General features: G+C 44.0%; 1 protein-coding gene across 3 annotated transcripts in view; it reads left to right on the plus strand.

Annotated features, from left to right (window-relative positions):
* RAPGEF1 (Rap guanine nucleotide exchange factor 1) overlaps positions 1 to 16,624 on the plus strand; it is a 117,798-nt gene that overhangs the window by 73,802 nt on the left and 27,372 nt on the right. For 2 of the 3 annotated variants that reach the window (XM_067541914.1, XM_067541915.1), the window contains exon 10: positions 2,291 to 2,493. In XM_067541914.1, coding sequence (XP_067398015.1) covers positions 2,291 to 2,493 — 203 coding nt within the window. Of the gene's footprint in view, positions 1 to 2,290; positions 2,494 to 5,407; positions 5,567 to 16,624 lie in introns of all 3 variants that reach the window. The other variant, XM_067541916.1, reaches the window with a different exon arrangement.

The raw sequence follows: 16,624 nt of genomic DNA on the forward strand, positions 1-16,624 counted from the left end.
TATTTTTGAGGAAGCTTTTAGTCTCATCTTCTAAGTAAAGTTTAAAAATACCAGAGATGGTTCTAAAAAAGATGCTGATCAGCCTTTTTAAAGTGCTTGAATGATGGTGTGCTCTCCACTTTGCCCTCCACGCCTGCCCTCAGGTATCTAGATAGTTCTCATGTTTTTACTTTTGCTAAATTATTTTCCATCCTTAATCATCCTTGTTTTTTTGTAGAAGTTGGAAAAGTACCAAAGTGGGTGTCTTGCCTGTACAGTAAAATACAACTAAAGCCCTAGTCCTGCAACCAGAACTGCACAGACCGACCCTTCCTTGTGCCTGTGCTGAATCCCATTGACTTCAGTGGGTCGCCATGCAGGAACAATGGTCCACTCATGAGTATCCAGTTGTAGGATTGGGGCCTTATTGTGTCCAGCATCTTCCATACAAAGAGCAATCCAGAAATGCTTTACAGCATTTGGATTGTGTTGCAGAATTAGAGACTCGTTAAGAAAAGGAGAGAGGGAGAGATGTTTACAGTTGAAGTTTGAGATGACTCAGTGAAGTGGAAAGATCCCTGTTCCCTATGGCTGGAGTTCTAGATGAGAAGGTTCTTCCGCTGGTGCTGGCAGTAGCCTGGGAGAAGATACACCAGATGAGTTTGAAGAGACAAGTCCATGAGGAAGGCCATCGTGTCTATTCAGAACGAAACAATTTTGTAGTGCATCTAGCAAAGGGAGGAGAGTCAGTTGAGAGGTTTGAGGAAGGGTGCTGTGGACGTGCTGCTTAGTCTGGTTGACAGCTATGACTTCTGGAGGCACTGGCAGTATTGAAGGTGGCAAGATGTAAGGGACAGTGATCAGGGACACAGAAAGGTTAAAAAGTTTTGTTTTAAACAGAATATCACTTCTTGTTTCTAAAAGTATCTCAGATTATTCAGCCTGAAGGAGTTTTTTTAAAAACCAATATACTTTTCACTGATTTATACAATTTTTTTTTTTTTACTACTTGCACTTCCCTCAACTGGGAAACTAAACACTAGTCAGTAGGTTTGATTTCTACTTGGTTTCACTGTCTGTTTCTCATGCAAAAGCACAGAGCTGTGATGCCTGGATAAAATAAGTCCGGATAAAAGCCCGGATAAAATATTTTAGCTGAATTCAAAAACCAATTAATGAAAGTATTTCTTATTTGATGCTGCAAGTGGACGTTGTCCTTCGAAGAAGTACTGCACTTTGGAGGCAATTCCAGGGAAGAAAGTGATGGTGGATCATCATCTCACTTGAAATCATGATCCATAAATATCCAACATACACTCCTTGGGGCCTGCCAATCCCATTAAAAAGGCCCAAATTAAAAAATGAGCATGAGTAAAACACCAGTCTCACACCAGCCAGCTTTGCTTGGCAAGTTCATGTTGTCGTCCTGACCCTGTTATCTAAATCCTCTTTTCAAGTTGTCAGGCTGTCTGCTTCCCCTTTCTTCTGTATAATTATAAATTGCAAGATAGTTTGTTTTGTAGTGATAGCACCCGATAACAGTATGGAGAAAGACCTTAGGCCTCTGTGTTCTAGGAATATTTATAGCCATTGGCCTGAGATTTGAAGCAAGTTGGCATTGGTTAGCTGTAGACCCATAGCTGCACGAAATAATCCTTTTCCAGTGGAAACCAGGCTTACACCACTTTGTTCTGCTCCAGTGAAACTTTTTGGAGTATGGTTGCTTAGAAGCAAACTCATAACTGGGCCTTGGGCTGCTTTAAGGGAGCCAGTTGATCAGAGTGACTGGCCCTCCTGTGAACCCTAATGATTCCCCTCTTGATGGATGATGATGATTGTAGCTGCTTTCAGTCAGTGTGAACAGATAACTCTCTTAGGCCTGTTCTGCACTTAAAAAATCTACATCACTGAGCACCGTAGCTATGCTGACCTAATCCCAGCATAGGTCCACAGAAGAATGCCTCTGTCAACCTCGCTACCATTGCTTGAGGGGGTGGAGTTCCTACAGTGATGGAAAAACCCTTTCCTTTGCTGTAATCTGCATTGCAAGTTCACAGTGGCATAGCTATGGCACGGTAGCCATGTTGCTGTAGCGCCCATAGTGTGGACATAGCCTTGCACGGGGAAACTTAACAAATTGGTTCTCTTCGCCCTTCTGACACGAAGTGCAATAACGGGTTCAGGATGTCCATTTGTACTTCGGTTTTGGTTTTTTGTGGGTGAGGATCCTGCCCACTTGTTACATCTGTTACTGAAAAGGCTGCAGTGGGCTGATCAACAGCAATGAGTGTGGTCCTAATTTGTGTTACAGTGATGGCATATATGCAGTTTGTGGAGGACTACTCAGAGCCCCAGCCATCCATGTTCTACCAGACACCTCAGAACGAACACATCTACCAGCAGAAAAACAAGCACCTCATGGAAGTCTATGGATTCAACGACTCGTTCAGCAGCACGGATTCGTCCCAAGAGCTGGCCCCACCCCCTGCCCTTCCGCCGAAACAGCGACAGTTGGTGAGTGACACCCTCCATGTTCTGTTGAACAAAGGCATGTTTGATTTCTAGGAACATTGGGGAAATGACTTTTTTTTCACTCTCCGCTGCTTGTGTTCCTGGAAGACTGCAGTTCTGGATTGATATCTGTATGTTTCAATTACCTGGGTTACACTCCCTAAAATCTAGTTAACATGTTTTTAGACATCTTGCATGACCTAGCTTAACCACCATTCTCCCTTCCAACCCTCAAATTCAGAGTACTCCTCATGAGATTTGAAAAACAAAAATGAGAATCAAAGACCTTGCCTACACTCTGGATGAAACCAGGGTAGCAACCCTCCTGTATAATCACTTGTACTATTAACACAGTGGCCAGTCTGGACAATAACTTTTCCTGATGGCTATCATAGCTAACCCATGCTACAGCCCACATGCTCTTAGATAAACCACAGCAATGTTTTACAATGCTGTTCTCAGACAGTGGTCAGAAACCTGGCTAGTAGCAACCACTTACACCTAGTTGCTCCTTGTATAGTTTGTCATAACAAAGATTGTGCCAAAGAGCTCGCCTGTTGGCGATACCGCTAACAAACACCTGTGCTCCCCATAGCGTCCTGCTAGCTTATTGACAACTTGGTGTCTCCTGCAGTTCCATATTCACAAGGAGTTCGGGAGCCATTCCAGTACTTTAAAACAGGACTTGTCCTTTTTCTGGTTAAATCTGGTATTTGTGATGATGTGATATTTTTGCTGCTTCAGAAAAAGAATTCCACTTACCTGTCTGGAAAGAAGACCCACCACATTCATCTTGCCCTTTCAGTCCCCAAGCATGTTTGTGTGGGTGCGGTGAGGACTTGAATGTCAGTTTTGAACACACTGGACCAAATTCTGGCCTCTTAAGTCATTGTGACTTTTGTCATTGTCTTCAGTGGAGCCAGGATTTCATGCTGGGGGTTTTTTTTGAGGGGGGTGACAGTGGGGTGTCTCAGAATGTTTTTTTTATAGTGTCCTCTTTTTTACTTCAACCTCCTCACTTCAGAAATTTTTTTTGATTTCTTTTAAATAAAACAAATAAACCAGTATGGGGGAAAAACAGCTCTTGGCCAAGTAGCTAATTCCTGTTGCTGTAGCTTTAGTAGCAGGCTTGGAGAAATTGTGAAGAATGGGCTACAGTGCCATTGCTTAACTTGGCAAGTTCCCTTCAGGAGGTGATACTTGCCTCGTGTTGGCGAAAGAATCATTCACGTTGGTCCTTTTGCAGTATTTCTTCACCTCTTACCTGTGCTGACAATTGACTATCCCAGTGCATTTTTCTCCATGGAAGGGAAGGCTGAGAGTTCCATGCTGCAGGTTCAAAGCATCTAGATTCCCTGGAACCATACATTTAAATCCTAGCAGGGTTTATTTGTTCTTCTAAGGTAGACAAATTGAGTGCAATGGAATTTTACTGTGTGTGGGTCTCCTGACTGAAACCTTAAAACCCAAAGTCCTATCTGCTTTGCAAGGACATCAAAGATCCCATGGGGCACTTTTCCTAAAAGCTAGGGGATGCCCCCTTATATGGGGTCAGGTTTTCTCCTCAGTCCCTGTCATGTCCCATTTACTTATCATCCCATCAGCTGCCTAGTTCAGTGTTGGATTATAAAGATACATTGGGATTCTTTGGGATGAGAGGTGCTATACAAAATATTGATCCCTAGCCAGGGCATATGAACTGTTTAATACTCTGTTAGTTACTGTTTTAAAGGGGAATTCTGCCCCTTTTCCTAATTTGTCACTTAACACAAAGTATTTCCTTTAGACTCTGTCACACTTGTATTGCCCTTTAATAATAATCTGGGTGACCAAGAGATCATGGTTCTACCTTCTGGGCATTCTTTACTCCTTGCAAGATGATACCATCAAGGTGTTGCCTAAGGTTCACTTGAGGCATAGGTTTTCTGAAACACAGCCTCCCATGTCTTCATTTGGGAAGTGATGATGCTGAACGCTTCAAGCAGATGATGGCCTATTCAACAAGGACTGTAAAACCCATGGCAGAGGATGGGCTCTGGCTGCCCAGCCAAAGCAAATTGTGTGGACAGAGGGGACTTTCTAGTCACAGGCAAGTCTTGCTGGTGAACTCCTCTGTACAAAATTTAAAAAAAAATCCTTTCTTTGTGAGCTGCAAATATGATCACTGAACCACTCGGACTTAAAGTCCAAGAGTCTGAGCTGAGGAGTCCAGAAGGGCTGGAAATAGCCATTGTGCTTTGTGTCCTCCAGACTTGCCAAATGTACAGGAGATGAGGAGATCTTTGACTGACTCACCACACAAAGTACACTAGAATAGTCAATGTGATATGTTTTGATAGGGCAGTATGAAACGGGGATATAATTTTGATCATGAGTGAAAATATTAAAACATGAAATGTTACGCCTGACCCGGAATCCCCACATCCCTCAGGCTGGAGAGCCCCAAGTTCCCAGACTGCTGGCTGACACAGTAAACAATCCATAGACACAGCCTGCCTAACATCTGGAAGCAAGAGCCAATTCCACTGCTTGGCACTAGCTTCTACTGTGCACCAGCCTTTTTGAGCTCCTCTGCCCTGTGCGCTGCAGGAAGAGGCGATAGAAAAAAGCTCACCTGTGCCCCTAAGCAGCAGCCGAGCATAAGTGAGCTGGGAGAGGGAATTGTTCTTAAGGAACCTGTTAAATGAGGAGGATTTTAGTTATTTTTGCAAGCTGTCTCGGAGCTCAGAGCACGCGTCAGCGTGACTGGCTCAGAAGGAGGGGTTGGAGTCTTATGAACTGCCCAAGTAGCTCTTTGTGTAGTAAGCAACTTTAAATGCATTGTTTTAAAAATAGCATTTCTCGCCCTTTATTCATAGCCTGTTCTGTGCTTGCTTTCTTTGTTTCTTCTCTCTTGCTTTCTCTCTCTCCTGTTTAGCAGGCCTCCTATGCTGCCTCTTCCTTCTCTTCTGTCTCCTACTGTGTCCAGCAAACTAAAGTGCCCTTCACCCCCGAGGACACCAGTGCCACTCAGGGCCTCAGTATGTCCATCTCTAACTCCTTTCTCAACCGGCACAGCTCCTTTCCTGTGCATTCGGTGAGTCACTAACTGCACTTCTTTACCGTGTGTGTGTTTGTGCTGGTGAAATGCTCGTGCACACTTCTGTACTAACTGTCCCAGGGCCAGGTAGATTGGGAGGCTCTCATTTAGGCTTTTGAATGCATTTGGTAATAAGCCTCGTTTATAAAATCCCAGTTTGACACTAATTAAATGGTCTTGTGGGGAGGTCTGAGTGTCTTGTGTGTATTCATTGCTAGGATGGGGGGAGGGGGAAGACGACCTGCACTCCTTCAGCTGTGTGTCCCCAATAGCAATGCACTGTGAAGTACTGTGACCTTGCGGATAAATGTGATGAGCACTAGCCAATTAAATACTGCTTCATGCATCTGGCCTTTGGAGAGAGAATGAGAGGCTGTCTCTTCCTTGAGTCTGATCCATTCAAATGCATGGAACAGCATCTGCAGCTCCTGGCTTCCTCGCTCTTTTCCAGGAAGTGGCCTCTAGCCAGTCCCCTTTCCCATTTCTCCTTGCCTGATTCCCTTCAAATATCTGTAGTCACAGACAAGATTGTTGTTTATAGAAGCAAACAAACCAATATAGGCAGTGCCCTGAAGAGTGAAGGGTGTGTGTGTGTTTACTTTACAGCACCTCACAAGCAGTTTGGGCAGAGGAGTACGAAGCAAGCACGGCATGATTTAAATCCAAATAAGACCCATCTATAAGACACTGTTTAAATTTGTGATAAACTGCTTGAATTAGGTAGCAGTAATTTTAATGAAGGTAATGTTTCCCCTCAGTCTAACTGCAGAGTTCCAACAAACAGCTCTTCAGTATGAGGTTCCAGGTATGCAAGTTTCTGTGGTTATGATCAGATTGCCTGCACGGCATTAATGAGAATTATAACTAACAACTGAAAATAGGCTATTGTGTTAAAGGCGAGCTAGATGTTTTATAAATTACAGGCTACTCTTGGAGGTTCAGAATGAGGCTATACATATGATAGGTTAATGATTTTAAAAGATAAACCGTTTGTTTTATTTTTAAAACCATCTTAGTTGACCTTAAATGAACACTGTTAACTTGATGTCATTTGAAATAGACTATTTTTAAATCTAGTTTCTGACACCGTATCTTTTATAATCGTGTGTTCTGAATATTTTTAATGAAATTCATTTTAAAAAAATTGAGTTTTTCTACTCCCCTGTTGGTGTTTCGAAGGGTTTTTTCAGCAAGGAAGAAACTAACTGGCTAGAGCAGGGGAAACAGTGAAACTGACTGTACACTAAAGTGCTGTAAAAGGTAGAAAGCCTTTTCTCTCACTAGTGCCTTTGAATGATAGTAATCTTAGTTGTTGCTTGTGACTAAGGTACAAAGTTTTCAGGGAGAAATTAGATTTTTCATTTTGAGTGTCCTTTTGTTTCTGAGCTACAAAATGCCAGTGTCCTTATGTGCTTCACAGCTGATCCACGTGAATATCATAAGGGTGGTTTACCCCAATGCACAGATGTTTACATTCATGGTTTTTCCTGCCCCTAATAAAAGAGAAGATGTGAAACAGCTGTAGAGAATTGGATCATTACCAGAGTAATACCCATTGTTGGGGATTTGGACATCGACTGAGGGGACTTCTACAGTCCTTCATTTCTATGCATTTTCCTGTGAAGAATGCAGTGAATTGTGGTACTGATATTTTCAAGTGAATTGCCAGGTTCTGCTCATTCTGCCTTCCTGTTGCCCTCCTCCTCCTCCTTTGTATCTGCAGCAAGTCCACTTAAATGAACACTTGGAAGAACAATAAACCTGTTAAAGGATTATGCCTTGGCTGCCCACCAGTCTCACTAGGGATTTAATGCTTGGGACAGCAAACTTTCACACACAGGACAACTAAGGAATCAGCCTCCTATATGCCAAGTAATCAATGCTGATTATCAAGTCCCTTAAAATGATACATCCCCTACATTAATCTTTATCTGTTCTGTACATGAAGCAAAGCCTTCTTAAATCAATACCAGAATGTCAAACCTAATAAAGAAATGAAATGGCTGTCCGTTAGCAGTGTGTGAGCAGTTCATCACAGAGTCTCCATGCCTAGGCCATCCTCAAGAGTTGCCTTGGTTAGCAGTTTTTCCCTTCACGTGCCTGTGCCTGGGAAAGGAAGGGAGGCTGCAAATCCACAGGCAAAACACATCCGTCTACAAATCATAAGGTTTAGCAGCACGAAAGCTGTGGATCAGACCATCCGCTACCCGGGGAGTAAGATACTTTTAGAGTTCATAGGTCTTGGAGTTCCATGTGAAGGAATTGCTTTTCTGTGCTGCCTGATTGGCTTTGAATAGATTGGTCTCATTCTAAATAAAGTTTTGGGATCACTGTGCTGACTCCTCTGACCATAGGAATCTCTGCCATTAGTCCTTTTCCCAGTCTAAAAATACCTCTTTCAGCCATTCTCTTTAGGAAAATCCTTTTTAGTTAATATTGGACTTTTTCTCTTAATGCGGGTTCCTGATTTGACAACCACATTGGCTCCTCGGTAACCAGTCACTTGTACTCTGACAGCCTCTCTTCAGCCAGCCGTTCTTTGTTCTGACCCTGCGGTACAAGCACCTCATGGTGCCTCTTTCCATTCTGGATGGCTGAATTTCTTGCACTGCTTCTGTCTGAGCCTAGCCCTCCCCACCTACTCTCATAAGGGGAGCATTTTTTGCAATGAACTTTTCTACCAATACGCTTTTCAGAGAGTTCGGATAATAGGTTTTGGGTTTTTTATTCCACTTTGGAGAGACAAACCAATGCTCATCTGTGCAAGTGGAAGCCTGCTCTTATGACTTTTGCAGGCCTGGTAGCATTATGCGGATGTGGGTTCTGCTTGTTTTGTCCTTATGAACTGCTCTGTGTCATAAAAGGCTGTTTGCCTTCAACATGATTGTGCAAGTGGACATTGCATGGAGAAAATGACATTCCAGAATAGGTGGCTAGACAAGGACTTTAAGAGCCCATGAACTGACCTAACACCCAGACTGAGTCTTTGCTTTAGGAAAGCGAGGACAGTGGTGGCATAAACCTAGAGGTAGGATATGCCTTTGGGCCATTGCTGACCCTTCCCCTCTTTCATTCCGTTCATTTGTGTGAGCTGCCTAATTCACCTGGAGTTCAGCAGAGCAAATGTCAAACTTCTCAAGCCAGGCAAGTAAAGGTTTGATTTCACCCGATGTCCCTGGTCAGTGCCGCTGTCTCCGCACTGACAGTGCTCTCTCACCGCCAGCCCTGTCTAAATTCATCCTCTTACTCAAGAAAAGTGGATCCTGCTGAGTCTCCTTCAGGGCTTTGTGGGTTTTGCCCACTTCATCCTGAAACCTACAGAATCTGTCTTGACAGAGCAGAATCCTCATTCAGGGCCGGTATAAAGACACCAGCACCTATCCAATTCCTCCTCTGTCCGAGAGGCCTTAACCTGGAAGCCAGGAGTGCACTTGGACTCCTTATCTCTAATCTCCCTCCTCTTTCTTTCTCATCTGTTAAACAGAAAAGGAGGGGAAAGCAACGGCCACCCAAACAGATGTCTGAGCCACACAGTGAAGAGTACATCTAGCCAGCTGTCTTCCCATCTCTTGGTTCCACATCAGCACTTGTTTGCAGATGGAGCAGATGCTGGAATGCATCAGGGGAAAATGGACAAAGCTTCTGAAACCCTCTCTAGTTCCTCAGCTACACAGAGAGAGGTCACATCTTGCCACGTGCTTCCTTTGATGTGTCTCTCTCTGAGCTTCTATCCTATGGGGCAGACCACGGATCCTTTTTCTTCTCTCCTCTGAGATGGCTGTCTTTCCTGCCCCTCCTTTCCTTGGTCTCTCCCCACTTTCAGGAGGACTGCATGATGGGGGTCCCATCATGGTAAGGAAAGTCGGCCTACAGATGCAGGCCCTTCAGGTAAGCACTTTAGGTGGGGTTGGAGTGCCCTGCTGTCTCAGGGTCAGGTTGGTTGGTTGTGTTTGCAAGGAATGCTATTCTGTAGTCTCCCTTTTCCCTTCCTCCATACAGAGCCTTGGGGTTTCATTAGCCCTTCCGCTTTGTAAGTTGCACAGCAGATAGACTTCTGGATCTCCTTTCCTGCTTTGCTTGGCTGCACGATATACCTGTTCATTGTCTCAGTGCTCACTTGCCTGCAGCCTCCCAAAGCAGAACCATTTAGCAGGACAGACGTCTCCCAGAGCTGGGGCTTTGTTTACAAGGAAGGGAAGCTGGCCCATCTCTGCTGTGTCTGGGGATTCTTTTTTTTTGTCCCAACACCTTTGTGCCTGCCCCACACTTTTAAAGGGGGCATCCCAGACCTCTGGCAAGTACAGCCCTGGGTGTTTGGTGGGGAGGGATAACTTCCTTGAGGGGCATGCTCTGACTGACTGATGACAATGGCATTCTTTGCATTGCTTTTTCACCCTGAGGCTAAGGCCCAGCCTTTATTCTCAGGTATATTTTTTAGTCCCTGGAACAGGGCCAAGACCATAAGGCGGTGAGAATGCTGACACGGGCTGTCTCTTGCAGGAATAGTGGTCTCCGTACCTCTTCTAGGAAGAGCTGCCTTTTCTTTGGTGGTTTTATAGTATTCAAAGGAGCCTGCTGCACTGCTCCCAGCTTGTATTAGGGTTTAGGTTTTGTTGTTCATCGGAGGCCTGCAAATCGGCCTGTGAGTCCTTTAGTAACCAGTATTCTGGCTGTCTGGGAACCCCAAGGAGCTGCAGCTTGTAGGGGCTTTTTCTTTTACAAGCAAACCAATGAAAATTTTGTGGTCTCTGTAGCTGAGAGTTAGTTCTCTTTTACCTACGCATTGAACTGTCCAGAGGTTCCCCATTTTAAAGCACTGCTACGGGAGGGAAGAATTCCCTTCAGTTCCTGCCCTCACTTTAATTGAGATCTCAGGAAATTTGAGGGTCTTTCTCCCTTTCTGTTTCACTTCATAATGTATTCCATAGGGAAATGATTTCCTAGAGGCCTGAATTTTCCATTGTTGGGTTATCTCTGCCTTTGTTGACCATTCACATTGCTTTTGCCCCTTTTTGCAGGAACCTATGACAGAAGTAATGGCTTTTATTAGATAGAGGCGGATCTTGAGTGTCTCAAGTCTGTTTTCCATCAATTCTGGTTCAAATCTGACCTCCCACCCAGAGAGGGTGGAGTTTATAATAGGGTTGATATCGTAAGGATCTGCTGCACAGTCTTACCCATGCTTTGGAAGGTCACTATTACAAGTCGCGTTGTTGGGACTTGTCTCAACTGGATTGTGTGGTTAGTCTTGTTAAGGAATCCCACTTATTGTTTTTAGGTTTTTTTCTGTTGCAAGATGGTAGAAGAGGAGGTGTACAACAAGGAAACATTCCTTACTGGTAATTGCTATAGTCCTCCAGCTGTACACCCTCTTTCACTCTTGTGGAGGTGGATTGTCCTTTGTTTCAGCATCTCTTTGTTTGGCTGACTCTGGAAGTGGGTGGGCTGGTGTGTTGAATGGCAGACTTCAAGCCTTGTTACTGCCTGGCAGCTGGAGACTGATGCATAGGTCCAGTAATGGTGAGCGTATCAGAAATCCACAGAGACCAGGTATACCACTGTGTCTCAACATGCTTTCCACTGAACAGTGCAGAAAGACTTAAATCCAATTACCAGTGGGAAGTTTTTCCTTACATAAATGTCTGTTTGCAGTTGCTACAGTTTCAGCAGACTTGTACTTGTATGTACATCTAATGGAAAACTGACTTCATCCTTGACTATGGCAAAATGCCATGCCTCTCTCTAATTGTTTTTAAAAGTGAGAAAAGTTGCAAGTAGCTTTCTAGCAACTGAACTGGCTGCTCAACTCTTGCAGAAGGTGCAAATAGCTTCCCTGTGGAAACACTACAGTTCAATACTTCAGCTGTCACTACTTCTAGAAGTTCTTTGGTGAATTGAGTAAGTGCATGGAAAATTTTCAGCAGCTGATTTTCTTTTATTTTCTTTTGTGTTATTGTATACTCAACAACCAGTGTTTCAAGTCAGGCATAATGCAGGCATATGCAATGTACATTTCCTCCCATTGCTTCTGTTCACAGAGCTTCGTTCTGACCTGTAGCACTGCCTGTGCTACTCAAGTCCTCAGCAGAGACTGGCAGTTGTGCAGAGTGATATGGTGATCCAATGATGCAAACACTTATCTATTGAGGACTAGAATTAGATCATCATGTTCAATTCACTTCTGACTTAAACAGGATTTGATTCATCAGTTTGAAAAAATATTTGCATGTATATAATCAGCTGTTAATCTCTCAGCATTGTTTTGCTTTTCCTGTGTTTTTTTCCTTCTACTTTTATATGTATTTCCACTACTCACAGCAGGACTGCATGGTGGTATTAATAGTGCTGTGACATGCTGGCATCGCTGATTCTTGCTTGTGAAAACCACTTCCTCTAGTGGCTTAGTTTTGCGCAATAAATTAGAACCATATTTCTTGCTCAGCACACATAGCTAATAAGTGCAGCCCTTTTTTGCTATGTAAGCGCCATTCCGTTCTAGAAGTCTTATTTCTGCCTCTCCAGAGCAGGGCTCAAGCTCTGCTTCTAAAGAGCTATGTGCTGTGTCTGGTGGTGGTATTTACTGCTCAAATAGTCGTTAGTTCTGTGTCTGCATCAGATTGTGTTCTTATAGCTTCAAAAGAAAGTGAAACCAGCACCGTAGCACTGCTGATGGAGTTTGCAAAGAGAAACCAGCACCACAGCACTGCTGATGAGGCTCACGTAGAGAGCCCGGATTGTAGCGTACAGCCAATGGCACCTACAAATGTTTTTATTTATCCAGTTTTTTCCTTGTGGAGATATAATAAACCCAGCTAGATAAGCAGAGCTTCACTTGTGTGTGTTCTCTCTCGGTTTAGCATGGAGACCAACCATACCAGGGAATAGAGAACTTGGGCTATTCATCTGCCATACTACCCAGCATTTTACAATAGTGAGCTTAGTTGTGTGGCCAGGGCAGAGGCTGTGCTGGGAGATGTTCAAGCAGAAGGGGCCGCTGCCTTCATGTGTCAGTGTGTGGAGCCATTCATTGTCAGAGCATTTCCTTCCTCATTAGCAAGAATAACTAGAGGTCCAGTATTGTAGTATGAGATAGGAAGTGCACTCCAATATTTTTCTGTGCGTTTACAATCTAGGGTGCGGCAGCTTTGCATAACCACCCAGTACTTCGTAAACATGGGATGCTACTGTTGGAAGCTCGGTGTCTAGCTCTAGCTAATCGTCCAGGCCTGTCTGGAGTTAGCAGTAGCAGAGAGGATCAGAAGAGCCGTAACAGCTTCATATTTTAAAAACATAGTACTCTGGCTGACCTGATGGGTGTAGAGTGGAATTGGGATAAAGTTGACAAGGGAACTCAGCTTGGTTACTAACAAGGGTCTTGCTAGGAAGGCGAATAGTGTGTGTGACTTCGGATGCAAAATGCTCTGTTAGCCGTTTAATTGAGTCCGGCTCTGGATTTATGATGTAGACCAGTGGTTCTCAACCAGGAGCATGCAGAGGTCTTCCAGGGTATATCAACTCATCTGGCTATCTGCCAAGTTTTACAACAGGCTACGTAAAAAGCACTAGCGAAGTCAGTACAAAGTAACATTTCATACAGACAATGACACTTGTTTGTACTGCTCTATATACTATAAATTGAAATATAGGTACAATATTTATATTCCAGTTGATTTATTTTATAATTATATGATAAAAATGAGAAAGTCAGCCATTTTTCAATAATAGTGTGCTGTGACACTTTTGTATTTTTATGTCTGATTTTGTAAGCAAGTAGTTTTTAGGTGAGGTGAAACTTGGGTGTACACAAGACAAATTAGACCCCTGAAAGGGGTACAGTAGTCTGGAAAGGTTGATAGCAACTGATGTAGACATTGATGTCGTCTACGTCTCAGAATCAATTAACAGCGACCTGTAAATATCCTGTCCTGACTGCTGTGTGTAGTCACATCTCCCCAATATGAGTAAAGCAACATCACTCCTGCAATAAGTGTGTAGTGGGTTCAGCTGCTGCCAGCCAATCCAAGGTAATGTTTACAGTGGCACTGATCACTGGGAGATCCTGAGACACTCAGAAGATTTGTGATGTGAAGCCTGCCGCCCTGCCCCCCTGAATATTCAGCGCTACAATTCTGGAAGTCCTATCACAGAGAATGAGACGCTGAGTCGAAATGGTTTTAGTGTCAGATAAGCTCTCAGGTCTGGGCAAGGTTGCTCCCTATTGTCCTTGTGAGATAAGACCACTTGTGACTCAAACCCAGTGCTCATCGTAGTGCCTCCTGTCTGGCAGATGTCATGAATGCACTGACAGGCAGGGGTGGAGGGATTCCTTATGCCTTGTTATGCACAGCATACGTCATAGTCTCCTCTGGCCTAATTTAATTGCAGGTCCACAGAAATATTAAACTGCCTCCGCCAAAACAATTTCTGAATCTACATGTGGCGGTGTGTCAGACTTCACGGTGTTGGCTTTCGATAGCCACTTGTCCATGCCTAGTGAGGAAAGACAAGCGAATAAACATGCCGCTGGAACTTCATTGTAGGGAGTAAGGGTAGAGTTACACATTGGCGCTCACTTTTCTAGCGCTGGTAGTTGGCAGCACCTCTGGGGAACCTGTCCTAAAGCACTTCTAGTCTCAGGCAGCCTGGCATTTAGCATGGCATGAGTTTAGGGAGAATGAAATATTCTTTCCCCAAGGCTCAGGTTGCACGCTGTGTGTTTTCTGGCTTCCCTGAAGATTATTCGGAAGTATTGAGCTTACAAACAAGCAAAGCTATGGAGTTGAGTCTGTCAGTGCAGCCGGAACCAAAGTCTTTGACCCTGCAGAAGCCTCTCAAAAGTGGGAAAAACAAGCCCTAACCGGTTTCCAAGATAAACTCTCAGCTTTGGTTTTGTTTTTTGTTGCAATTCTTTTGAGTAAATTGACTCTCCTCCCCCCCCACTCCTAAGTGAATATGGTTTTATAAGAGCAGCAGTCTCCTGTGCTCAGACCCTGCCGAAGTCATTGTAACAGCCCATGCTGCAGCTGTGTGCTAGGCTGAAGATCAGCAGAAATGGGAGCCATATGGGATAGCATCTCAAACACTGGGTGTTTTCCCCCTTTAAAAGTATGCTTCATGCCTGGCTCTTGTCCCAGCATGACTGCATAGTTTGGATTCCGGAGCTGCTCACAGGCAGGCTGAAATGCAGGAGAAAGGAGGCGTCTTGCTGGCTTGTTTTGTAAAAGACCCAATATCCCAAAATTGTTTGGTGAAAGCAGCAAGGTTAATTAATGCCAGACTACAAAGGGTCCCCTCCACTGCTTCCTTCACAGCAGCATGCTGAGTTCTTGTTTGTATCCTGTAATGATCATGTCATAATGGATTTAGTGTGTTTCTTTGATACCATTTGGTAACATCTTCTACAAACCCCATTTTGAGGCGCTTTTGAGGACAGAGAAGAGAGATCCATTAAGTACAGAATCTTGTCTGTATTAATTAACCCATATCCATCCCAATTTTTTAATCTAATGTTATGGTATATTTGGGCACTAAAGTGCCTTTCAATTGAGACTGTCTGTCTTAAACTGGTTGAGGCAGACACTGTGCAAGCGTCCCTCACAAGCCCCTGTAGTATGCCTCAGTTTCAACCTGCAACATCTGCTAATTCAACCTGCCTCCATGCAGCTCACTGTATCATCACCCACGGAGCCTCTAGAATTAGGCCAGGATTGAGCTAAACCTGCCAGTTTTGTCAAATACTATGAAAGTTTTGCTGTGTTCAAAGTGGATTAGGTTGATGATACCAATTTCATTTCAGTTGAGACCTAAATCAACTCTGCAGCTCATCTCCCAAGATGAAATGCTAGTTCATAAACCATCTCTGCCACAGAAGCAAAGAGTTTGGTTTTGAGTTCAGCATTGTCTAATAATGAGAACAGGGGGGCCAAAGAGCAGGAGGCCTGGCTTCTATTCTCAACCGTACCACTGATTTTCTCTGTGAGCTTTGTGAGGCCATTTAGCTCAGTCTTGTGCTCGGTTGCCCAGTCTGTTTAATGAGAGGTAATAGCTGCCTTTTGCAAAGTTATATACGTTGTAATGTGTGTCCCCTGTGGCAGCAGGAAGTCAGTCCATCCTGCAGAACGCTCCCTAGGAGTGTAAAGATGGGTCACTTGGAACACAGGTCATGTTTGAGATAAAGATTTGCTTTAATTGGAGCAGAGAATTCCATTGTTGTGATGACAGTGTTTAAAGTGCAGCTGAGCGGCCTTTTAGTGTGGGTGTTTGGTTCCCCGTTCACATTGCTCCCCTTCCTAATTGAGGACTAGCCTGGAGTATGTGGCATTGTCAAAATGTTAACACCAGTGGGATCAGGATGTGTCAGGGGAGACAGAACAGGCAGAATCAATCTGCTGAGCCAGAATGATGTCATGTGATCCTGGAGTCTTACTAGGGATTTAGTGTTTTGTGCCAGGCGAGTGAAGACAAATAAAAGTGGAGCCTTTATGCAAGCAGCTGAAAGTAAATATGGAGATTAGACCTGTCAGCGTTACTCAGGCCGCTCCAAAAGTTGACAGAATCCCCAGAGCCAGCATTGCTCATCTGTAAAGAAATGGGCAGGAAGGGGGAAGAGCATGCCCGGGAGCTGGACTCCTCTTAGCCACATACATGTGGGAAGGAATTTTTTTTTTGTCTAGTCTTTTTAGCTCTGTTTCCAAAGCATCCCCCTCTATTCCTGTCTGTGGTGACTTGTGATTCAGTCTAGGCTCTGGAAACACCGAGAGAGACTAGCTCAGGCTCCACATACAACACAAGAGGGTGAAACTACTCAAGGAGTAAGGTGATAGAAGGTAAAGTCTAGCTGCTGACTTTTTCATTCTGTTTCATTTTCACTTTGTAATGGGAAAGCTTTAAAACTCAAGCCCTGGCCTGAGGCGCATGTCTCAGTTTCTCCTTGGTTTAGATTTTACTGCCGTTGTACATTTTTATTTTTCATCTTAGAAACATTTAGCTAAGGACTGAAACATGCACATCCAAATGCTGTCACTCTGCGTCAGGTGATGGACTTAGTTTTTATGA

Source organism: Emydura macquarii, unplaced genomic scaffold, assembly GCF_026122565.2.
Source record: "Emydura macquarii macquarii isolate MOO-44397 ecotype Brisbane River unplaced genomic scaffold, CSIRO-AGI_Emac_v2 contig_691, whole genome shotgun sequence".
NCBI lineage: Eukaryota > Metazoa > Chordata > Testudines > Chelidae > Emydura > Emydura macquarii.